The sequence below is a fragment of the Corvus kubaryi genome, unplaced genomic scaffold (assembly GCF_017639235.1).
Source record: "Corvus kubaryi isolate FWS band 111438036 unplaced genomic scaffold, C.kubaryi_AGA036_p1.0 126, whole genome shotgun sequence".
Taxonomy (NCBI): Eukaryota; Metazoa; Chordata; class Aves; order Passeriformes; family Corvidae; genus Corvus; species Corvus kubaryi.
The window spans coordinates 2,675,579-2,701,055 of NW_024580661.1; the positions used below are offsets into that span (position 1 = coordinate 2,675,579).

General features: G+C 49.2%; 2 protein-coding genes across 4 annotated transcripts in view; both read left to right on the top strand.

Annotated features, from left to right (window-relative positions):
- The window catches only part of LOC121661458 (hydrocephalus-inducing protein homolog), a 70,870-nt gene extending 69,353 nt beyond the window's left edge, over nt 1-1,517 (top strand). The window contains exon 65 of the mRNA XM_042021663.1: nt 1,355-1,517. Within this exon, the coding sequence (XP_041877597.1) occupies nt 1,355-1,517 (163 nt within the window). The remainder of the gene's footprint in view (nt 1-1,354) is intronic.
- LOC121661778 (microsomal triglyceride transfer protein-like) overlaps nt 1,515-25,477 on the top strand; it is a 34,041-nt gene continuing 10,078 nt past the window's right edge. Inside the window, exons 1-2 of one of the 3 annotated variants that reach the window (XM_042022309.1) lie at nt 19,624-24,320; nt 24,430-24,553. In XM_042022309.1, the coding sequence (XP_041878243.1) occupies nt 24,487-24,553 (67 nt within the window). In that variant the 5' untranslated portion in view covers nt 19,624-24,320; nt 24,430-24,486. Of the gene's footprint in view, nt 2,635-19,623; nt 24,321-24,429; nt 24,554-25,477 lie in introns of those variants that run through there. The other 2 variants (XM_042022299.1, XM_042022315.1) reach the window with 2 other exon arrangements.

Here is a 25,477-nt window from a genome sequence, read left to right on the forward strand (position 1 = left end):
CAGCAGCAGCAGCCTTCCGAGGAGCAGAAGCATTCCAAGAAGCGGCCTGGCTCCAAGGAACGGCACCCTTCTCAGCAGCAGCAGCCTTCCGAGGAGCAGAAGCATTCCAAGAAGCAGCCTGGCTCCAAGGAACGGCACCCCTCTCAGCAGCAGCAGCAGCAGCCTTCCGAGGAGCAGAAGCATTCCAAGAAGTGGCCTGGCTCCAAGGAACGGCACCCTTCCAAGCAGCAGGAGCACCCTTCCAAGCAGCAGGAGCACCCTTCCAAGCAGCAGGAGCAGCCTTCCAAGCAGCAGGAGCAGTCTTCCGAGCAGCAGCAGTCCAAGCAGCAGAAGAAGCTACACTTCTCGAGGCAAAAGCACCTCTCTCTGCAGCGTGTTAGTTCCTCCCTGGAAATCTTCCCAGATCTCGTCCATGACCTGTTCTCCATCAACCCCTACCAGGGCACCATCGCTCCTGGCCAGAAGCAGACCTTTCACGTGCTGTTCTCCCCGGAGTGCGCAGGGAAATTTGAGACCACCCTGTTGTGCAGGTGGGAAATGTCTGGGCACTTGCCAACTCATGCTACTGATGGGTATCACTGAATCACAGGGTGGGACAGGTTGGAAGGGACCACAGTAGGTCATCTGGTCCTGCTTCCCTGCTCAAGTGGGGTCATCCCAGAGCACATGGCACACGGTTGTGTCCAGAGGGCTCTGGAATAATTCCAGTGAGGAATACTCCACACCCTCACTGGGCAACCTGTCACCCGCACAGGAAAGAGGTTCTTCTTCGGGTTCAGGTGGAACTTCTGTTCAGGTTCTGCCCATTGCCTCTTGTCCTGTTGCTGGGCGCCACCAAGCACAGCCTGGTTCATCCCCCTAACACCCCCCCCTTCAGTCCCTCTGACTGGGATGGGAGGGTGGGCCTGGAGACAAGCAGCCCCAGGGAGGCAGCAGAAACACCTACATACAGGAGCACAGAAAGATCATCATCTGGCCTTGGTAAAAGCAAGTAGGGAGACACTGGGAAAAGACACTGTATGGAACATTAAGCTCCTGGAGGGTTGCAAAATCTGGAATGAGAGGTCCAGAATGGCTGTCAAGGAACCAGCCAGTCCCTAGCTCTGCTTCCTTTTGGGACAAGCAAGGCCTGCTTCTCTACACAGAACACGGTGTGCTGCAATTGGTCCCCAGGCACTTAACTGGTCATATTCCTGCCCTTCCACTTCTGCAGCCTCCCTGCAGTGAGTGCAGTTGTTTACTTTGCTGCTCACTGCTTGCACAGAGAGAGGATGCAACACTGTGTGCTCTGCAAGGAGACAGAAAAGCAGCTGGCTGGAAATGGTGTGGCTAATACCAGTCCCTTTCTTCCTAGGATTCCTAACCTGAAGCCGACTCAGAAGAAAGCACGGGTGATTCTGAAAGGCAGAGCCCAGGAGCGGAAGAGTCCTGATGAACCAAAACTCTCTGCATTACAGCAGACAGAGAAGGGCCAAGGACTCAAGAAGCACGTGCACTGGAAACCAACGCCTGAGTGACAGCATTTGTGTCAGCTGGAGCATCCGGAAGGAGCCAGCAACATCATGTTTTCTGCTGCTGATGGTCTCCCACCCTTCACCAGAGACCTCTGCAGCTACCCTTCCAAGCTCCAGTGAACAAACTTGTTACCTTTTTGACTACCTCAATTAATTCATTACGTCTTCATTATATTGCTAATAAATTGTTAAGGCATCAAATTAACTGTCAGCTTGTCTTGGTTTGAAAGACAGGTGTCTTTAGGACCTCCCTGGAATGGAGAATGTGACTCCCTTCCGTCCAAATCATTGTAACTTTGAAATTAAGGGGCTTTCAGGCAAAGATATGGGAAAAGGAATAACATTTCTTTACTAGTATGTGTAACAGTGCAAACAAACAACAACATGGGCAGCAACAACAACGAAGAGGAGCAGAACGCAGCAGCGGCCTCTCCTGGCTGCAGGCCCTTTCCTCCTCTGCAGGGGCCGCTGTGGCGCCAGCTCGGCCATCTTTCTCCTCATGGACAATGGCGGACACGCCAGTGGAAGGGATGGAAAAGGGGCTTGCTTTACAACTCACCGGGCAGCCAGTCCCGGTGCCCCTGTGAAGAGCGAAATCAGCTGTAGCAGCAACCTTGGAAGCAGCAAGCTGGAACAGCAGGGACAAGCAAAATCCCAGAGCAGTAAACAAGATACATCAGAAACTCCACAGAAGTGCTACAGCAGTACCTGGAACCGTGGGGCATTCCGGCAGGCAGGGACTGCAGGGCCACAGAGTAGCAAAAAATGCCAGAGCAATAGCAGAGGCGTGGCGGGGCTGGGCAGCAGCAGCCCAGCTCCTGAACATGGCTGGGAGAGGCTCCCCTGGAAGGGAGAAGGGTCCTGGATCCCGGGTTTTCCCCTGAGGCATCTGAGCAGATGGTGAAATAACGCGACCGGGGGCTTGTCCCCACGAGCCCCGGCGTGCCCTCGGGCAGAGGGACGCAGCGTTGGCCTCCACAGCGTCCTCGCTGGACGGCTCAGTGGAATCGGCGTGAGATGGGTGCGTGCGCTGGCTCCTCCTCAGAGGAAGCACGTCGGGCAGCCGATGGATCAGGCCTGCGTTTGCCCGGAGGCAAAGAAGGCAAGAGGGGCTTCTGGTGTGAGTTCCAACAGGTTTATTTGCAGGAGGGACCAACAAAAGCCCCAAGGAGCCGCGGGCTAGCCCCTTTATGGGGGGGTGGAGTAAGGCGGGGAAAGAGAAAACAACCAGTGGGATACAAGCAGAGGGGAGGATACAATTTTTCAGAACAAATGGGGAAAACAGGGAGGCAGGAGTCATAAGAGGGAACCAATTAATAACTAAAGAAGGGAGAACTTTCTGGAACAGGGGGAGGTAATTTAGGATTGGGAGCCACCCAGGGGGAGGTAACCTAGACCTCAGTGATCTCTTCTGGTGACTGACATTTGATGGTTTCAGCCCGAGAGCAGGCTGAGCCACCCCAACAGTGAAAGGGCGTCCCCTAGTGAGGTAGGGTGTTAGAAAGGCTCCAGTACAATGGCTGCTACCACAAGCAGAGCTGCACCAGTAGTCGGGGTACCAGGAGGAGTTGTGCTTCAGTGCCGATGCCCTCTGAGGCGGCCTTAACTCCGTCATAGGCAGCCAAGATTTCCTTCTCTGTTGGGGTGTAGTTGGCTTCAGACCTTCTGTAACTTTGGCTCCAGAATCCCAGTTGGCAGCCCCGAGTCTCACCAGGCACCTTCTGACAGAGGCTCCAGGACAGACCACGGCTCCCAGCTGCAGAGTAGAGCACGTTCTTCACCTCTGGTCCTGTCAGGCTACCACATGAGCGATCTCCTGTTTGAACTGGGTGAAGGCTTGCTGCTGTTCAGGGCCCCAGTAGAAATGATTCGTCTTGCGGGTAACCAGGTAGAGAGGGCTCACGATCTGGCTTTAGTCAGGAATGTGCATTCTCCAAAAACCTATGGCACCTAGGAAAGCTTGCATTTCCTTTTTGCTGGTTGGTGGGGACATCGCAGTGATGTTATTGATGACCTCGGTGGGAATCTGACACCGTCAATCTTGCCACTTTACCCCCAAGAACTGGATCTCTCAGGCTTGAGACTTTGCTTGACTTTGTTCTTTTTGATGACAAAGCCAGCTTCCAGGAGAATCTGGATGATTTTCTCTCCCTTCTCAAATACCTCCATTGCCATGTTCCCCCACACAATGACGTCGTCGATGTACTGCAGATGTTCTGGAGCCTCACCCTTTTCCAGTGCAGCCTGGATCAGTCCATGGCAGATGGTGGGACTGTGCTTCCACCCCTGGGGCAGTCAGTTCCAGGTGTACTGCACGCCCCTCCATATGAAGGCAAACTGGGGCCTGCACTCTGGTGTCAGAGGAATGGAGAAAAAGGCATTAGCAATGTCAGTGGTGGCGTACCACTTTGCTGCTTTCGACTCCAGCTCGTACTGGAGCTCCAGCACGCCGGCACGGCAGCGCTCAGTGGTGGAGTTACTTCATTCAAGCCACAGTAGTCCACAGTCAATCTCCATTCCCTGTCAGACTTCTGCACAGGCCAAATGGGGCTGTTGAAAGGTGAGTGGGCCTTGCTGACCACGCCTTGGCTCTCCAGCTTGCAGATCATCTTGTGGATGGGGCTCACAGCATCTCAGTTAGTCCAATACTGCCAGCAGTGCACCATCCAGGTGGCAATTGGGACACATGCTCTTCCACCTTCAGGAGGCCAACTGCAGTAGGATTTTCTGATAGTCCAGGCAAGGTGTTCAATTGCCTAATGCCCTCTGCCTCTACAACAGTTATCCCAAACGCCCACATGGGTCCTTTTGGGTCTTTGTAATAGCCGTTCCAGAGGAAGTCTATGCCCAGAATACACGGGGCCTCTGGGCCGGTCACAATAGGGTGTTTCTGCCACTCCTTCCCAATCCAGCTCACCTCAGCTTCCAACAGGGTCAACTAGAGTGATCCCCTGTCACCCCAGCAGTGGTGCCCAGAAACAGGTTCTGCCCCCACATGTCCCAATGGCATTAGGGTACACTGCACACCAGCATTGACTAAGGCTTCATATTTTTGTGACTCTGATGTGCCAGGCCATCGGATCCACACTGTCCAAAAGACCTGATTCTCCCGTGCCTCTTCCTGGCTAGAGGCAGGACCCCTCTAGCCCTGGTTAGCATTCCCTCCCTGGGCGTACATGCTAGAGGTTCCTGCAAGGGGATCTGATGTATCATCCTCCCTTCTATAATATCTGGCAGCTTGGTCACGGGAGGCTGAAGCTACCTTCACTTTAGCATAATCCCCTCGGTTACTTTTTTCATCCTTGAGGTCATGCACCTGTGCTGCCAGTACAGAAGTAGGTTTCCCATCCCACCTTCTCATGTTTTCCCCGTGGTCACACAGGAAGAACCACAGGTCAGCTTGTGGGGTGTACCCCCTCTCCTCTCCTCTCCCTAGCTGGGGGATGTTGAGCTCTGACTTGGGGGCCTGTGACTTCCACTGGTGCCACACTGTTTGTGTGTTTAAAGCAGACTCCCCAGTCCGCTCTTTAAACTCCTCTTTGTGGTCCCTAACCCCAGCAGAGACATGAGCCTACATCAGGCCATTGACCAAACTCTCATAATTCCTGAGCCTGTTGGCGACGGAACCCACTGTCTCTCAGTTGTCCTTGGCATTAATCGTTGCAATGAAGCTGGTGTATTTGGGTGGCCCTATGTCAGAGACTGAAATACTATATTTTATGACTTAAACATTTTCTTAAAGGACTTTAAAAACTGTATTACAAAAGCTGCAAAAAAGACTACTGCACCCTGAATGGGGCCTTGAGTGAGGCCTTTCACCACTCGCTGATGAAGATAAGATAAAGTAACAACTCAGGGCTGGGGACATTCAGAAAGCACAGGCTTAACACCTCCAAAGTGGAGAGACCACAGCCCCAGGGCTATCAGCTGCCAGGCTCGAACAAACCCTCCACCAAAGGGCGGGGGGTATCTTGGAAAAGCCTGTGGTCAGAAGCTTATCCACAGCAGAAGGGGGTGACATGGTCCATCACAGGGGTCCCCCTCAAAGGGGTCCCCAGACCCTGCACCAGAGCACCAGAGATGATGCAACAGACCCTCAGTGTTGCAAGGGACAGTGTGTCAAGCCAGCCCCTGCAAGGGAGACACGTGGGCATTCCCACCTGGCCCAAAGTATATATTAATCCATGGGATTCTGTACTCTTTGGCGTCTGGCGGAGTGTGGCGGCGTGGCGTGGCGTGGCGTGGCGTGGCGTGGCGTGGCGTGGCCACAGCAGCGACGAGGGACCCTCATCACCAGCAGACCAGATGGAGGGGAGCAACGAGACATCGTTGGGACCCTCGGATGGGTGGTGATATGCTTCCATCCAACCCCTGTCACCTCTCCCTGTTCCTTCACCCCCCACGCACCCTTCTTTTTTCTATTTCTTTCTTTCTTTTCTCTTTCCTTCTCTTTGCCTCTCTACTATTAAATAAAATACATCCATTTTTTGGCAACAATATTTAATCTCATTTGGTTTTAATCTCATTTCTGGGGATATTTTGCACCTTCTAAGTTCTTTCCGGTTTATGCTCAGAGACTTAGCTTGCTTTGCTTTTCTGAGTTTAAACCGGATTATAACACCCTAGCTTTGCCCGGTTCCACAACATCTGCCCTGTGCACCTGACCTTGTCAGGGTCATTATCATGCTGTCCATCCCTTCTAAAGAACACCTCTAATTCTGCCACTTCTCTCAGCTTTTGGATCCCTTCCTCAAGTGTCTTCCAGCACATTCTATGATGGTACTCTTGCATTCTCTCTTTGTGAACTGTCATGGGTTAGCATAGCTCCAGAAATGATTTTCTTGCAAAGAGGTGCTTACAGCTTCCTCTATGACCTGACAGAACCTATCAACTGGCTAGTTTGAATATTGACAATTTTTTAAACCACTTAAAAATTCTGACATGCCTCTGTGGTCCACATTTAAGAATGGATAAACTCTGGGAAAGCTCTCTCTTGCTTCCGGCCTTGGGACAGGTAACTGGGCTGGGCCCATATGGGGACCAGTGGGCCCGGGCTGGGCCCTGCTTGGCCCGAGCCGGGCTGGGACACAGCCATCGTGGAGCCGTGTGGCCCTCTTCCATTCACGGTCCCCCCCCCCCCAGCCCTGTTGCGTGCAGACGGCGCAGCCTGGCTCTACACACCCCCCGCCCCCCTCCAGTGTGGCCAAAGGTTCAGCTGAAGCTGCCCTGCTGTCCGGCAAAGATGATGTGACCAACAGCGATAAGCGAATTCCAGCTCCAAGTCCCGGGTGAGATTAAGCCAATTTAGTGCTGTAAGTTTCCTCCAGAACAGATGAAGCCTGCAGACATTAAGTAAAGAAGGAAGAGCTGAAACCCCGAGGGAGGAGAAAGAGGAGATACTTAGAAGCTGAGATTCTGTTGTAAAGCTATGGTGGTGATAGACTATGATATGTCAGAGTACCCGCTGTAATTTCATGAAAGCATGGGGGGTTGGAACGTTCAAACTGTACTTGTGAGCAAAAGTACCTATGCTGAAGCAAGCAAATGCTGAAGCAGCTGTAATTTGATGAGAAGTTTGAACAGGGAGAGATGGAAGTGATGCGGACTCTTGCTCCAATTGGAAGAAGAAGACCTCTGTTCCTAGACATGCTCCCAGATATAGTCCTAGAGATGAAGATGATGAGGACCCTTTTTGCTCCCAGGGAAGGGGGAGGGCCTCTCTTCCTAGAGATGAAAATGCTCCCATTTCCCAAGGTGAAGAGAACCTTTGTTTTTGAACAGCTCAACCTTAAAATGGCACCCCAGTCCAGCTCAAGACTGGACCCTCAAAAGCAGTTGTGGGGAAAGCCGTAAGTCAGGGGAAGGGACTCTCACATGCGAGCAGAGAACCAACAGGGCGGCAGTCTCACTGTGATACTGAAGCCACGAGAGAACTTCTTGTGGAGATGTCTCCATAGCATGAGCAAGAGAGATTCCTCTTCCTAAGTGAACTGAACAAGGTTATTATAGAAGTGGTAAACTCACTGAAAATCTCAAGGGTTGTTTTTTACGTTGTCAGTGGGAGAAGGGAGAAAGGTGGGGGGAGGAGAAGTGTTCTGAAGGTGCGGTCTGATTTTTTTTCCTTCTTGTAGGTCTGTTAATAAACTTCTTTATATTCTTTTAAGTTTTGTGCCTGCTTTGCTTTCTCTGAATTCTTATCTCAAAGAAGGTAAATAACTAAGTAATGAGTATTTTGGACCAAAACCACTACATGAACAAACCTCTCTCTTACACTCATTAAAAGCTGCTCCCAGAGAGAAAGGGGCCCTGGCTCCCTCACAAATACCTGATCCACACCCAGGTCCTGGGTCAAGGATACCAAATACCTTGCCTCGCCACTATCCAGTTGCACACCTGTACCCATAAGGCCCCAAACCCAAAGTAACCAGGTTGCATAAGGCTCGCACCCTCACTGCACAATGTCCTTTCACAGATTATGGAGACTGTCGCACGACAGGGACTTGGTGATGATTTCAGGCTCCGGCTCCCCTGCTGGTAGTGAGGGCCATGGTTCCCCACCATGATGCCTTTTCCTGGTCTTAAAATCAAGAGTGAAACACTGTTAGAAGGGGAAAAGGGATTTTACCTTGGTATTTATTTTAAGGATCCTTAGGTGCACACGTCCGGGTCAAATGCATCGAAATGCACCCCACAAAATGCCCACCACAAAAGATCAGGTATAACATTAGAGGTTTTATTAATTAGCATAACTATCAAAAAATTCCCCAATGAGAGGCTCGAGTGAGCCCCCCTCGGAGGAACCTTCCCCCCAAGGAGCCTTCTCCTGGATGGTTCTATCTTAGTTTACAGAATGTGTTCTGGAGAGAACCTTGGGGTCTGGGGCACACTGATCCCTAGCTCCAAAGCTTCTCAAATGTTTAGTCTCTCAGCTTGACAAACAAGTCCAAGAATGTAGGCAAAAAGCACTAAGAATACAGAAGTTGTAAAAAGGTATAACAGGTCTATAAAAGAAAAGGCAAAAAAAAATCTTCATGGCATCATTTCCCCCCTTTTAGAGACTAACAAAACTCTACCTTGTCTCGTCTCTGTACCTGCAGAATCAGTTTACACAACCGGCTGCTCCACAGGCTATTACCGCAGGCCTGGGCCCTAGGGTATGTCACCATGCCCCACAGACGTAGAGAGGAGGAGGAGAGAAGATCCAGCAGGCAGGAATTGTGCAGCAAGATTGATTTATTTAATTATTTTACAAACTCTTTTATATACTTTTTTCTTCATAGTCTAATTGGACAAAGGATCAGCCACCCCTTGGGGTGATTGGCTAAAATCCTAAAACATCCATTGTCAAAATATTTTTCTACTGTACCATAAACAAGACTTTTCAAGGTTGCAGGTGGTGTGGTTGTTTACGTAACTGCTACCTCTTCTGTGAGAGAGAAAAGTCTCTCACGGACTTAGAAAATAGCAAGAAAATCCTTGCTAGCAGCATTTTTGTATCTACAACAGGCTATTACACAGATAATAATTACAATTACAGCTATTATCAATATTTCTTTTACCCAGGCCCAGCTTGGTAACTATGAGGTAAGGGTATCAAAAATATGATCAAAATTTAAGGTGTTATTTCTAGAAGCTACTTCATGTAGAATTTGAGTTCCCTTCCAGATTTCATCCAAATCTTTCTTAATTCTTCCATTTTGTTCCACATAAGAACAACAGGCGGTATTGACAATAGCACATACATCTTGTGCGGCAAGTATGAAATTGAGAGCTATCCGTTTTGCATAACTGCACGGGACAGACTGTCAACTTCTCGTAAGGCTGAAATTGCAGCTGCAGTGTGCTGCTCAATACATTCAGTGACAGCTGAGATGTTTACAATTGCTCTCTCCAGTTCAACTACTACGTAAGCGGGTATAAGGGCTCTGATATGCTATGGAAAAGTGTGGGATGTTCCATGAGGGGATTAAGAGATCTTTTTCTCCTCTCATTTGGTTTTTCAAGACGGTCAAATATTGTTATATTTGGGACCACAGCCCCAATTGCACAAGCCTGGTCTTTGTTCACAGGCATAACTTTCCAGGCCTTATCACCACATACCCAATACAGCCCCGTCCCAAATGGCTCAGCCAGTCTCCACCCTGTCACTTTCATCTTTGCTGCAATTCTTGGGTCTGTTATTTCCCTGAAATGGGTCTGATGACAATATGAAGGAAGAACGGCTTTTCCTGTGGCGTTTACAATTACACAAGGAACCTTACAGTTTGCATGCTTTACCAGACCACTCAGGGGTATGGGGGGCAGAAGGGTGCTATTAATTGGTTCCCACGTTTCAGTGTGGTTCTCTTCCATTAAAATGCAAATCAATGGCCAGTGACCCCTCCTATCTAGGGGTGGTAACTGAGTACAGATCCAGCAATCACTCTTATAAAGAGTTTTGGACACATTTTGGACCACAGTCTTATGCAAATCATGGGGTGAACCCTGAACCATGGTTACCAGTTGGGCAAACAGCAAACATGTTGTCTTGGTTTGAAAGACAGGTGTCTGCTAAGGAAGGCAGAAGCCTCCCTTGGAATGGCAGATGCAACCCCCCTTCCCTCCGAGTTATTATAATTTTGAAATCAAGGGGCTTTTAGGCAAAGATGTGGGAAATAGGAATAACAGTTCTTTACTATTAAATATCTATATGTGTATAACCAGTCAAACAAAACCAACAATAACTATGGCAGTAACAGCAAACACAAACCCAGTGCCAGCCTTCTCGGCTGTCAGGCCCTTTCCCCTCGGGTGCAGTTCCGCTCGCAGCCGGCAGGGGCGCTGGCGGCTCCCGGTGAGCAGGGCGCATGCGATGGTTCCCCCGCGGCTGCAGGGGGCGTTCCAGAGTGAGTTCAGGGAGCACGCGGCACTGGTGGCCTGGGATCCCGGGAAGGGATGGAACAAAGGCTTCACAAACCCCTGGGCAGCCGATCCCGGTGTCCAGCCGGACCCTCGGGGACAGCAGGCTGGAACGGCAGGCTGGAACGGCAGGCTGAAGCAGCAGGCTGAAGCGGCAGGGATGAGCACAAATCCCAGGTGGCAGACGAGATGTATCCAAACGGAGAACCCCCGGAGGTCTGGGCAGGCAGGGCGAGCACGGCTACAATGTAGAGAAGGCTCAAAGCAGCGGCGGGGCAGGGCGGCCATGGCCCGGCCTCCAGCTGGGCAGGGAAGGTGGGCTGGTGATCCTGGGGTCTTTCTCCACAGAAGGAAAAAAAACAGCCAACGAAAAAATAGCTTCCCTCTCCGGCGTTCGGGGACCGAACTGCCCACACACCCAGGTGAAACAAAAGAGTAGCCAGGTGCCCCCACCCTCAGTGGGTAGCTCTTTGTTTTCCTTAAGTACCCAGCAGTTTGCCCTCTTGGCAACAGTATGGGGGAAAATTCCTTTAACAGAAAAAAACCTAGAACTCCTAAAAAAACCCCAACACATGTAAAAAACAGTTTAAACTGCATCTTTCTGATTTGTATCAGTCTCTGTCTTCTTGGTAGTTTCAGGAGAAGAAACTTTCTTCACCCTGGAGTAGTAAATCCACAGTCCCTTGACCGCAGCCTTGACCGCAGTAAAAGTGGCCAGGAAAACTTGGAATGGTCCCTTCCACTTGGCTTGCAAGGGGTCGCTGTCCCACCACTTGATGTAGACCCAGTCTCCAGGCTGGAACAGATGAGCAGCTGTGTCCAATCCTATTGGTTTGGATAACACAATGAATCTCTGGAGCTTCTGCAAATTGGAACTCAGAGCCATTAAATATTTCTGCAAATCATTTTTACCTCATATGAATTTTCCCTGGGATATGTGAAACCTGGTATGGCCTGCCATATAATATTTCATAGGGACTGATGTTGTCCCTTCGCCTTGGCTGTATGCGGACTCTCAGCAAGGCTATAGGCAGGGCTTGAACGCATGTCATGGATGTCTCTTGACAAATCTTGCACATCTGGGTTTTGAGGGTCCCGTTCATGCGTTCAACTTTGCCACTTGCTTGGGGCCTGTATGGTGTGTTCAGGTCCCTGGTAAGTCCCAAAATCCTGCTAACTTCCCCAACCACTGTTACAACAAAATGTGGTCCCCTATCTGATGACATTCCCAAAGGAACCCCAAATCTTGGTATTATATGATTGAGCAAAGCTCTCACTACTTCTTTTGCTGTGTTGGTGGGACAGGGGAAAGCCTCAGGCCATCCACTGAAGGTGTCAACCAGTACCAGTAAATACCTGCATCCCTCTTTGCGTGGCATCTCAGCAAAATCTATTTGCCAATAATCTCCCGGGAGATCTCCTGTCTTTGTCACTCCTAACACAACTCTCTTGCTTGTGTCAGGGTTGATTTTACAGCAGGTCTCACACTTGCTTGTTACAGATTGTACAAGATCAGTCATCCCTCTCCCTATCACTACTTTCCTCAAATGTTTTAAAAGATTTTCTGTTCCCCAGTGGGTACTTTCATGCTCTCATTGGGCTATTTCCCGAAGGATCAGGGGTGGAACTACAACTTGTCCTACCAGGGTAACACCCCACCCACCTTCTTTGATTTCAGCCTTAAGCAACTTAATTAATTTGTGATCCCTCTGATCGTATTTTGGGGTAAATGATGACAAATCTATCCCTTTCTGTGCTACCACTGCAAAAATGCCTTTTTCTGCAATCCCCCTGGCTGTTTCGTCAGCAAAACAATTTCCCAGTTAGGGGGCTGTTTTCCCTTTTTGATGACCCTTGCAATGCATGATAGCCACTTTTGTAGGCTTCCAAATGCTCTGTAAAATTGCAAGAATCTGTTTAGCATGTTTAACCTCATTACCTTGAGCAGTCAGCAGGCCACGTTCCTTCCAAATAGCTCCGTGGGCATGAACAACACTGAAGGCATATTTGGAATCGGTCCATATGTTCACCTTCCTCCCCTTGCTCAGTTCCAGAGCTCTCATTAGTGCAATGAGTTCAGCTTTCTGTGATGATACATCTGGAGGCAAGGCTTTTGCCCCAATGATTTTATCTGAGGTGGTTACAGCATAACAAGTCATCTTCCTACTGTTTCTCATGAAGCTGCTCCCATCAGTGTACAATTCCCAGTCTGGATCTTTCAAAGGAACATCTTTCAGGTCTGCTCTGCTGGAATAAATTTCCTCTATTGTCTGCAAACAATCATGCTCAGGCACACCGTCAAGTAACGTGGATGATAAAAACATCGCAGGGTTTACCACAGAAGTTGTCTTTAGAGTAACATCATCCTGTTCCAACAACACAGATTGGTATTTGAGCATCCTGCTAGGGGAGAGCCAGTGTCCCCCCTTTTGCTCCAGCACGTTTATCACTGCATGGGGTACATACACGACAATGTGCTGCCCAAGGGTGAATTTACGGGCCTCCTGTATCAGAAGGACTGTTGCTGCCACAGCTTTCAAGCATCCTGGCCAACCCTGGGCTACATTGTCTAGTTGTTTTGAGAAATAGGCCACAGCTCTTCACTGGTCTCCAAGGTGCTGTGCCAGTACCCCCAGAGCAGCATTCAGTCGCTCATGTGTAAAGAGTTCAAAAGGTATACTCAAGTCCGGCAGCCCCAGAGATGGGGCTGACATCAAGGAATGTTTCAGCTGGCATTCTCTGTCCTCATGATTGTCCCTTTTTCAGCTGCTTTAAGGACCTCATATAAAGGTCTCACCAGTATACCGTAGTTTGATATCCACAGGTGACACCAACCTACCATTCCCAGGAAGGCCTGCATCTCCCTTACGGTATGGGGCTCTGGAAGTTGACAGATGGCTTCCTTCCGTTCTCTGCTGAGTTGTCGATGTCCACGGAAAATTGTGTCCAACGTGTCTTGGCCGCTATCAAGATGTCATCAACATACTGGAGAACCACTCCCCCCAGTTCTTGTTTCCTCCAGTCCTCAAGCTCCTTTGACAGCTGGTTTCCGAATATGGTCAGGCTGTTTTTGAATCCTTGTGGTAAAACTGTCCAGGTGAGCTGGGTCTTCCTCCCTGTTTCAGGATTCTCCCACTCAAAAGCAAAGAGTTCTTGGCTATTCTTATGCACAGGAATGCAGAAAAAAGCATCCTTGAGATCTAAAGCAGCGAACCACCCTAACTGATTTGTTAGTGTTGTCAAAAGTGTGTAAGGATTCGCTACCACTGGGTGTATGTCCTCTGTTATCTTATGAATTTCCCTCAAATCCTGTACCAACCTGTAGCTTTTACCATCAGCTTTCTTTACTGACAAGATTGGTGTGTTGTACCTGGATTCACATTCCACTAACAACCCAAATTTGAGAAACTTTTCAATCACAGGTACTAATCCCTTGCGAGCTTCTAATTTCAGAGGATATTGTCTTTGCCTTACTGGTGGAGCCCCTGCTTTGAGTGTGATACTCACAGGTTCAGCTTTTTTGGATCTCCCAGGAGAATCATTGGCCCACACTATTTGAATGACAGCTTCTTCAACTTCTTTGGGAATTTTTCCATGGCATTCCTGTACAAGTATAGCAGCTGCTTTGATAATTTTAGATTCTGGGATTATAACTTTCACTCCCCCCTCCTTGGAAAACTTAATTTCTGCTTCCAATTTTTCCAATAAATCTCTGCCCAATAATGGCATTGGGGAATTTGGCATATACAGGAACTGGTGAGTGACCCAGTGTTTTCCCAATTTAAATTTTAAAGGTTGGAGAAAAGGCCTTGTTTCACTTACCCCTGTAGCTCTGAACACATCCAGAATGTCTTGACTCAGTTTACCTTTTAAAGTATTTAACACAGAATATGTTGCCCCTGTACCAACCAGAAATTCAACATCATCATTCCCCAGCTTAGCTACAACCGAAGGCTCTGCTGGGGTAGTTACCTTCGGTCCCCGTCAGTCCGTATTTACAGTTAGTTCCGAAACTGGGGGCTTCTTTTCTGCTCGTGATGGACACTCATTTTTCCAGTGCCCCCGTTTTTTGCAAATTGCACATTGGTCCTCAGCTAGGGGAAAAGGGGGACCCCTTTTTGATGTGCCAGATGACTTTCCTTTATCATATTTCTTTTTGTGGTGTGGTTTATTATGTTAATCTTTGCTAAGTCCCTATTCTGGTATACCTTCCAGGCTACACTCAACAATTTACTTATGTCCGGTGGCCCATCTATCTTTTGCAGCTTTCTCTTTATGTCCTTAGCAGATTGACCTATAACCAGGTAGGCCAGGTGGATCTGCTGCTCAGGTGAGTCAGGGTCTAAGGTAGTGTATTTTTGTGCAGCCTCTTCAAGCCTATTTAGAAACTCTGTGGGGGTCTCATTTGGATTTTGTTTGATCTCATATAACCTAGCCCAATTCACTGCTTTAGGAACGGCACATTTTAACCCAACAACCACCCATTTTTGGTATCACTTCAGCTTTTCCATCTATTCTGGGACACTGGGATCCCAGCCAGGGTTTGCTAGGGCATAGATGTCATTAATTGACCCTTGGAGACTCCCAGTTGCAATTTGAGTTTCTATAGCAGATATAGCAGCCTTGTTGACCATTTCTCTCTCTGTTTTATCCAATAATTCATCTAGCATAACATTTCGATCACCCCAATCTGGGTTTGGGGATTTTATGGCCATTTCTACACGCATAGCTACTCTTTCCGGGTTGTCCCTGTACTTCCCAATTGAGTTTTTCCACTGCTGTAATTCTCCAAGGGAAAACGGTGTCTTCATGTAAATCACTCCTTGATTTCCCACAGCCTGTCTCAGAGGTGCTTCTAATGCAAGTTCTTCCTGCCCCCCTTTATCTGCTTTGGACCTTGCGTGTTTAGCAACGGGACTGACTGCTCTCATAGCTTCTTGGGCTATCCTGCCCCTTCTTGTACCCCCCTCCCTGTGAGAAACATCTGTATCAGAATCATCCCATTCGCTTTTAATTGAAATTGCTTCATTGGTTTTAAAGATTGTTCCAGCCGAATGTTGATCAGGAACTGTCTCGCTCTTTGCGGCAGTGGAGGGGTAGGGAGGCAGGGGCTGCAAGCAGCTTCTCCCGTCCCTGGCTCTGTAAGAGCCGCCTGGGTCGGGGCCATCCCATGTGCCCTCAGCTTTAACACTGCCTGTGCCGCAGGGTGGGGAGAGCGAGCGGCTCTGCCTGTCCCCAGGTGTCAAGCTTGTGGTTCTCCGTACCGGGGAATGCTGCTGCAATTGCCCGTGTCCATTTCTGCCTTCGCTTCCGTGTTCAGGGTACCTGGGGAAAGGCGGCCAGCCTGCCCCTTCCCCTCCCCCTTCCCTGTCTCTGCCTCTGGAAAAGTCAGGGGGCAGTGGCCGCTCCGCACTTTCTCTGCCTCTGGGGCGGTCAGGGGCCGGTGGCCAGTCCACCCCTTCTCCGCCTCTGGGGCGGTCAGGGGCCGGTGGCCAGTCCACCCCTTCCCTGCCTCTGGGGCGGTCAGGGGCCGGTGGCACACCCGCATCTCTCCCGCCTCTGTGCCCGCCCTCCGCCCCTGACGAGGCTGGGCTGGGGGAGGCTCTGCGTCGCTCCTCCGGCTCGGAGCCGGCTGCTCGCTCCCTCCCCCACTCCTGCTCGGACAGCAGCGGACGCAGCAGAGGCAGTGGCGGCAGTGGTAGTGGAAAGCTGGAAAGCAAAATGCTCAGCTGCCCCATGGCCATCTCCACTTCCTTCCACAGCTCCAGCCTTGTCCCTCTTTCTCTCCCTTTTACTTTGCACCAGGTTCTCCCTCCTCCTTTCCCAGGCAGCTCGCAGCAGAGACATTTCACCCACTGCCACCACCTGCTTCCTCTCACTCCGTCCCAGTTTGCCCACTTTGAACTCCTGTAGCCGCCTGCCCGCGGAGCCGGACCCGCCGCGCGCCTGGGTAATGGTGGCGTGAATTATCGCAGGGATTATTGGGGTGGGCTGGGCCTGGCCAGGTGCCTGGTGGCAGCAAAACCGCTCTGTCCCTCTCCTCCTCACCCTGGGCAGGGAACAGAACACATCAGGAAAGGCCTGAGGATCGGGAGAAGGGCACAGAGAGATCACTCACGGGTCACTGGAGTAAGAGACACGACTGGCGGGAATAAATTGAATTTCTTGTCAAACAAATCAGAGCAAGAGAATGAGAGGTAAACCTGCAGGGGTTCAAGCCTAGGAACGAGGACTTTTTCCTTGGCAGCTCGCAGCTGCACGAGGGGGATAAAGGATCCCCCGGGGCCCCCGAGCAGCGGCTCTGCCCCCCTCAATGGGGATGTGTCCAGACCCACCAGTCCATCCCGGGCTTTGGGGGGCAAGAGCGGAGCAGGCGCTGAGCTACTCCATGGAGCTTCCAGCCCCTGTTTGATCTGTCGGGGCGTGACACAGTCACTGCTGGGCGTCCGTCGGCGCTCGGTGTCTGTCAGAGTTTGCAATCCTGACAGATAAATTGAGTCCAAACCAGCAGCTCATCTTTACTGTTCTTTTTCAATTTCTTAATGAATTAAGGGAAAACTCCCTTTAGTCACCATTTCAAAGCCTTGAATCAAAGGGAAAACGGAGGTTCCCTCTCAATTTAGACCCGTAATTGACGCATAAGGAGGGTCTCCTCTAAATTTAAACCCAAATAAAAACTGAATCAAGGGGGAGTTTTGCTCAATTTAGCCTCCTAAAATGAGGGAAAATGCAACTTCCTCTTCAATTTCCCTCAAGAAACACCATTTTGGGGGCTTTTGGACACATTTTTCCTCTATGAGGGTCCCTTCAAATGGAAGCCCCTCGATGGAAATCTTATAATGGCACATAAAGAGGTTCTTCTCAAGGGAAGCCCTTTAAAACCAGGGACGGTGGTGTTTTGCCCTCAATTTTAACCTTAAGATGATGAAAATGGGGCGGTTTCCCTCAATTCAAATCCATCAAACAGTACCATAAAGGCTTTCTTCTTCCATTTAGATACGAAAATAATGGAAAACAGTGATTCCCTGCCAACTGATACATATAAAATCATGAAAAAGTTGTGTGTTACTTCAATTGAGACCCTCCAAATCGTAGATGAAGTGGGATCTTCCTAAGTTCAAACACAATTACAGAAACTGTTTTCCCCTCAGTTTAAATCCTTTTCTTCTCGTACCCCCTCCCCCCACACACTTTTTTTTTGGGGGGGGGGGGGCACTGGGAGCACTTCCTCCTCCTCACTGGTCGCACTTGGGGCTGCTGCACATTGGAGACTGCTGGGAAGTTTCCTCCCAGTTCCCTCCCAGCGTTCCCAGTATCTCTTCCAGTGCTCCCACTGGCAGAACACTGGGGGACCCTGCATGGTCTGATGATGGGGGGTGCATTGTCGAGGATCACAGAGGGGCCCGGGGGGTCCCGGGCATCCTTGGGGGGGTTCCAGGTTCAGCAGTAGGATTTTTCTGACTATGAGTGAGCTGTGTGGCCTTTGGAGGTGTCCCTTCCTCTCCTGCTCACAACAGAGCAGCTCAGAGGTGATTTGGCTCCTGAGCGTTTCAATTTAGGCCCCCAAAGAGAGGAGGAGCTGCTGCCCACATTACACCTTACAGCTCTGCCAAGGGGCATCTAACCCCATGTGTGCTCAGGAGGTGGGGATGCAAACCCCAAATCCCATCTCCACCTCCCTCTGCAGTCCTTTAAGGGGTTCCTCTAGTCTAGAAAACCAGTCCCATAACTACAGTAAACCCAGAGTCTCCTGAGTGAGAAACCACGTACTTGTAATTCCTCTGCAATAGCCTCATCCCACCTCCAGCAGCCCCTGGGAAGTTGCAGGCAAGAACACCTAACCTGGTAAGCAACTCCATTTCTTGGCAGATTTCCAGGGCAATGCAAAAACAGTTCAAAACATTTTTTTCAAAACATCTGCTTATTGTCCTTTAATGCAAAATAGTGGTTCCATACCTGTCCTAAGAAAAAGAGGCTCAGAAGAGACCTTGCTCTCTACAACTCCCTGACAGGAGGGTGTAGCCAGGTGAGGATTGCCCGCTTCTCCCAGGCAACCAGCAACAGGACAAGAGAAAATGGCCTCAAGCTGCACCAGGGTTGGACACCAGGAGGAATTTCTCCATGGGAAGGGTGGTCAGGCCTTGGCAGGGGCTGCCCAGGGAGGTTTGGAGTCCCCATTCCTGGAGGTGTCCGAGGAACACCTGGACGTGGCACTCAGAGCTCTGGGCTGGGTGACAAGGTAGGGATTGGGCACACGTTGGACTCGATGACCTTAGAGGGCTTTTCCAACCTCAGTGGTTCTGAGATTCTCATTATTCCAAATTCATTTGCAAAAGCTCTCACACCTCTAGTCACACCTTAGCAGGTGTGTAGGCCCAAGCTCATACATTTGAGAGATTTGCTGCCTCCAGTGGGATCTACACCGCAATTTCAGGGAGAGGCAAGACTTCAGCCGTTACGAGAGAAAACCTGGCAAGCGCGTTCCCTGGAGAGACATCCTGAAGGAAGGTGTCTCCCCCTCTTCTGACCATAGAGCATTAACTCTAAAACTTTCAAGCTCCGAGTCCGACTCCCAGAAGTTTTATTGGCCTCACTTCCCAGCACAATACTCAGACCTCACACGTCGAGGAAAAAAACAGTGCAGATTAAATAATTAATGCTTCTGGGTACTGTTTTTCGTCTAAACTACACACAATCCCAAAGGAACAAAACCCTTAAAGATGACGGATTGCTCTTGCTGGCACAAGAGAAGGAAAAATCTGACAAGAATATTCTTCATCATTCTGCCAAGGCTTTGTCAAACACTCCAGCTCCTGCACTTCAGGGAATAGTAAATGGCTTATAAGAAGTGACTTTTATGTCAGTGAGCATGTTATTATGGATTAATCTTGCCCTGGAAAACAGTCTTCATACCCTACTGCTCTTTGCATCACCCAAGGAGTTTAGAGGCTGCTGTCTAGTGAGCTCCTGAGTTGTATCTTCCTTGTCAATCTTATCAGCCCCTTGTTTGATTGTAAAAACGTAAACAAAATGCAGCAAGCATTGGCCCAACGGCTCAGGACTTGCATATCTCTTCCAAAGAGAGGGGGGGAGAAAGAGTGTTTCTCCCAAATCACAGAGTTAAAAAGTTCATGTTATTTACATAAATTTTTAAAAGAAAAAGAGGAACAGTAAAATATCAGTAACTGTGCCAGTGGTGCTCCAGTCTACTTCTGTTCTCTAACAATACTTAAACAAACAAACAACCCAACCCATTGAATTTACACTGAACAAGAAGCAATCTGGCTGCTGGCTTGTGGGCACTCCACTACCTGAGTTCCAGTAAGGCAGTTTATCCTCTCCGCAGTTTTGAGCCAGATCCCAAAGTACTGAGCATCAGCTTTCAGCTTTTTTAAGAATTTAACTGTAAGAAAAGCTGCTGGGGAGGGCCATGCTCCAGGCACATCCATGGGATTTCACCTGTGCAGCTCTCTAAGCTGAACTTGTGTCTTTACCTTGCTGGGCTTGGCTCATGCATTTCTTGAGGGGAAGGCCCTGCACTGATCAAAGCATGTCCTGACCTCAGATAAACAGCTTCTGTCAGTGTGGATCTATCCTAAATGGACCATTTCCCAAAGTAATTCAAATGCCTGAATTTCACTTACTCAAAACTGCTTTTAAAGAAACCTGGTTTAACACACTCTGTTCTAAGCAACTACTGGGCAGCGCTCCTTCACTCCCTGTCAGTGTTATTCTTTGACCCTTGGAGAAAGGCTTTAAAGCAGCAAAGAGCTTGTTAAGCACCAACAATTCACTCAATCAAGAATTCAAATCAATAGCAAGGGCAGAGCCTGACTTCAAAACCTATTTTTAAACTGAATTTAAAAGCAGTTGCATTGCCAATTAACAAGATTAGAAAGTTTCCTTAGCAGTTGCTGAGATTACAAAGTAATGAACTGTGCAGGGAGAGGATGGAGCACTGCGGGAGGGGTAGGGAAGGCGGGGAGAACAAGGTCTGGAAAACAGGACCTGGAAGGTGAGAGGAAGGAAATAGGGAGGCAGCTGAGGAAAAAGGACTAAATTCTAACTCAGCTGGGGCTGGGTTTAAAGGTGTAATAGGGGGAAATTGCAGCAAGAGGACATTTCTTTATAGCAGCAAAGTACTGGGATAAATTCACTATAGAAATCTATCAGCAGCACTGTCTGCAAGAGGTCAGGCATCCATTCCTCATGGCAAAGCAGGGCAGACAACCGAATTGGGCCAGACAATCTCCCCAGGTTGATCCCAGCCCTATTTTCTTAAAATTGCACAAAAATATATTTGTGCATTAACACAGCAAAATCTTTTTTTCAGTTTATCAGGCTTTGAGATGCCTCAGACTGAGATGCAAACCCAGCTCCTACCACTTCGCTGTGTTCAGACTCTCCTCCTTTCCCCGACCCAATCTCCTGAGCAACCAAAGCTCACAAGGAGCCGGCCAAGCCAGGGATTTTTTCAAAACGAGGACAAAAAGGAGGCTGTCCTGGAAAGCGCAGCCTGGCAACCTCCAGACAATAAAACACAAAGCACACAGACAGTGCCTTGCCTCTCCACGGGGCTCGTGGGGAGTAGCTCTTTTTATACATCTCACAACAGCCTCAGCCCTGGTGTAGACTGTTTTCCTCCACAAAATCCATAGGCAGCACAATCTATGTGCTTGCATAGAAAATTCCTAAGCAACTGCCTAAAAATACAGACTTGGGATGGGGGCATTTCTGGCTTACAGACCCAGCTTAGGTGAGCTGGCTTAAAAAATAGATAGATAGATAGATAGGTCTGGTCCAAAACCTGACTTGTACATATATTAAAAAAAAATCACAAATAAAATAGCTCCAAACCTTTAAAAACACAAAATTAACTGAGCATAATTAACCTTTTTCTTTTTTTTCTCTCTTAAAATTGTCTGGTTTTTAACCAGTTAACACAAGCACCCGTCAATACACTTTCCTGCCCTTGCTCACAGGGCAGGTGATTGGCTGCTTCGCAGGAACAGAAATCATCTCCTACACTGTTTGTCTTGTAGGAAAACCAGGGTCTTTGCACAGCATTGCTCCTCTTATCTCACAACATTTATGCGATGAGCTCTAAGGGCAGACCTCAGGTGCTCAAAATACCTCCCCAACAAAAGCCATTGCACAGTAAAGAGTGCCAGAACACATCCCACCTACCTCAGAGCCATGTGCCAAGGGGGAGCAGGAGGAAGAGGTAGATGTCTTGGGAATGGTAACAGCTCCTTAGATGATCCACGGTCACACACAGCGCAGGGAGATGAGCTAGGGTGGCCCAGTACTGGTAGTGCCCTCACCTACAGGGCCTATCTAGAAGAATTTGAGGCTGGGTCCTCACAAAAATCTCCATCAACACTCTCCAGGGCAGCAAGGGCACAGAAGAGCTTTGGGTCCATCCAGAACCAGCAGAAACAGAACAAAAACCAAAACTATAACATAGCCTAAAAAACTCATCTACTTTCCAGGCTGAGCTTAAATAGGCTCCCTAGCCACGGGCTTGGGTGGAGACCACAGGTGAGGCTCATTAGGGTCATTAAAGCACATTAGGGCCCTCAGGTGCTCATTGGACACACCTGGGGTCTCTTGACCAGTATGTCCCACACAGCCCCAGGAAATCTCTCTGTTCAGGGATTTTGGAAACTTTTGGGTGCCGCCAGTACAATTATGTGGGAAATGCTCATCCCCCTTCAGTTTTTCTCTTAGAGGGAAGGATTGATGGAGCGTGTTGGCAGAGTCACTGCTTTCCCTACCACTACAATGGCAAAAAGAGAGTGACAAGGCAGGAAAAGATGGTGGGGGGGAGGAACGGGACTTTTGGAGCTGCAGGTCATTTAGGAGAGAAGAAAATTGACGTTTGCAGGCGTTGATGCAACAATCCCTGTTGCTTTCATCCTGCTTCCAGCCAGAAGAGTTCACCCTGTGGGCAGGCTGGTCACCCTTTGCCAAAGTCCATCCTGACGTCACACCTCGCTGGCAAGGTGCCTACGTGGTGACCTGGGCACAGTGACCTGGGCACACTGACCGCCCCTGCTCTGCTCTGCCCATGGGTTTTGGACCTGCCACATCAGGCCCTGCAGCTGGAATCCCCCACCATGGTGATCCAGCAGCCAGCCACTGGGTCCCACCACTGGATAGAAATGGGAAATGGCATTTTCTTTGGGTGATACACAAGGGGCTGGAGGAGCACCCAAGATTCCAGCAGCACTGATTTTAGGACCATGCATCTGTCCATAGGTGTCCGAAGTTCCATAAGGCATCTTTCCAAGAGCACTGCAACCCCAGATGGATTCGGGAAGAATGCTTCACAAAGTCCTATAACTCCCTCTGGTTTCTTCTGCTTTACTCTTTCTCACAGACTGTCCCAGAGACAGAAGGAAGAAACACGTTTGGAGAAAGAAAAACCAGGTTTTCTCCCAGTTTTCTGTATCCTAGTCCTGGAAAGTCTTGGTAACCGAGCCTAAATAACCAACCTGCCAAAGTTCAGTTCCACTTTGTGGCCTCCTTATCAGCAGGTTTTTTTTCCCAGGCTATTTCTGTTTTCCTTTCCTCTCCAGGCATTGCATTGAGTTACAGCCAGCAAACATTCCAGGACCTTGCCTTCAGGGCTTAGACTCTCCACAACCACTTCACTCTGAAATACCTCATTTTTCCCCACCCTGAATAAAGAACCAAAAATTTCGGTGTTCAGCAGGATTTTCATCCTCTGGTATGCTTTGCTCTCACCTTGCATTGCAGAGCACAAATCTCCCAGAGCCATAGAATGGTTTGTGTTGGAAGGACCCTCAAAAATCATCCATTTCCACCCCCCGCCATGGGCAGGGACACCTTCCACTATCCCAGGTTGCTCCAAGCCCCATCCAACCTGACCTTGGAAACTTCCAGGGATGCAGGGGCAGCCACAGCTTCTCTGGGCCATGGGCTGCCCTGCCCATGACAGGTGGTTGTAAGAAAATGATCTTTAAGGTCCCTTCCAACTCAAACCATTCTATGATTCTATAAAAGCCAAATGAAAATCCTAAAGAGAAGAAAATTTTTAAAGATAAATATGGAGTATTTGTCCATAAAGACCACCAGAAGACCAAGTGAAGACACCACATATGGGAAACTTATAACTGGAGTTTCCCCACGTTGCTCTCAGCTGGATCTGCCCTGATTTTCTGATCCCAGCAGTGGCCCAAAAGCCCAGTGGTGATGCAGAGCTGGAAGAGGTGCCATCGAAAATGCCAAAACTCCGAAGTTTTGGGGGTTTGGTCCCGCTGTAATATGTAGATCACTTCCAGAGTGACACCTGAAGTGCCCCACCCCCGCCCCCACCCCCCCATTCTTTTTAGCAAAAAGCCTTCCCAGGACCTTGAGCTGCATCACCACCACTTTGGTGTCTTTAGAAAACAATTAAACTCAGTAATCACAAAGTTCATGCATTTAAAAAAAAACCCAAAAACAACCAAAACTGTACGGTTAGTGGGCCAAGAGATTTAGAAATGGCTCTCCTAAGCCCTTTTCCCGTTTCTTTCTGGGGGTAACAGTGCTCACAGTCCCACCCACCAGCAGGCGCTCCCCGTCCCCTCCAGCCTGGCCCTTTAAGTAACATGAGCCTCCGAGCTGCAAATCCCAGTCTCCAACTAAAAGGATGGAAAAGCTGTTTACCCCCCTTCCCCCTTCTGGGTCTTTTCTTTTGAAAGGAATTTTCTTCTATCGCATGAGAGAGAGATCACCAAAGGACAGAGCAGCTTTCTGAGCATCCTCCTCCCAAATCAAGACAAACTTGCAGCTTCTCCACCCTGCAATGCTTCTGGCAGTTTTTTTTCCCCAGCTTTCCTCCCTTCTTGCCGGCCTTTGGCAAACCTCAGCTGATTTCCAAACCCTCCGTTGCTGCTGGGGGTTGGTACAAAGGTTTAATTATTTGCCTTTTCTCGGGTAAGGCGGGGATAGGGAGAAGGTCGGGCCCCATCGTCTGACACTCCTAATCTTGCCCACTTTTGTTGTACAGTCCCTCTCTCCCACCCCCCTTCCTTCCCTGTCTCCTGCCCAGCTCCCAGAGCCCACCATGAATCCACAGGCATTTTGGGGATGCTTTTGCCTGCTTTGCTTTTCCTTCCTGAGATCAGCAAAAGGTAAGGGAGACTTTGGGCTGATTTGGGTTCAGGGACACAACGGGGTCTGGATGCCTGGAGAGGTGAGATGCTCATCCCAGCACTTATCCTCCTGGTCTACAGCCAAGCAGGGAACAGGGACTGGAAAACTGCAAGCAGCACGAGCATGTCCTGAGGCAGGGACATTTTGGGGATTGTGGCAGTCCTTCCTGGGGGTGAGGAAAACCAGAGAGCTGGAGCTTTTTAAACTGCACACAGCACAGAACTATACAAACTCTTCAGTCTGTCTCACAGAGGAAAGCCCCAGGGACTGAGCTGGATTTACATTGATTCATTTGTTGTTAAAAGCAGCAAAGCTATAAAACATTTCAGAAGCCCAGCAAGTGTGTCAAATTTGCAAGAGAATTTCAAGTGACTTCAGAAAATAGATTTGACTGGTTTGTCACAGCAAAGGCAACCCTTCTCCCTTCATCACAATTGTATACAAGCAAGAGAAGGGACTCAGAATAATTTTGGAGAAATAAGGCTGAAGCAGGGTGTTTTGATCTAAAGCTGTCCCACCAACTTCATTTTGCCTTAGCACAAAGTCAGTAATTTAATTAAGAGTTAGAAGTTCTGATGGAAAACCCAGAATATGAATAATTCAGTTTCTTTTCTCCCCTAAGAAGGTTGACTGTGCCCCTGTTAATGCCCAGTGCTAAAAAGGCACTGGAGAAATCCCTCCTGTCTGTGGGCATGCTCAGGAAACTTCCCTTTAGGATTAAAGTGCGTTTCTTTGGCATTTCTAAAAGTCCTGAAGTCCCCAAGTGGAGACCCTGCTCGAGCCATCATTTTTAAGGCAGGGCTGGAAACACGAGCAGGAATCAGCTGTCAGCCCGGAGAACACCCAAATATCTAAACCACGGGCACAATTCCCCGTGAAAACCTTCCCATCAGCTAGACTTC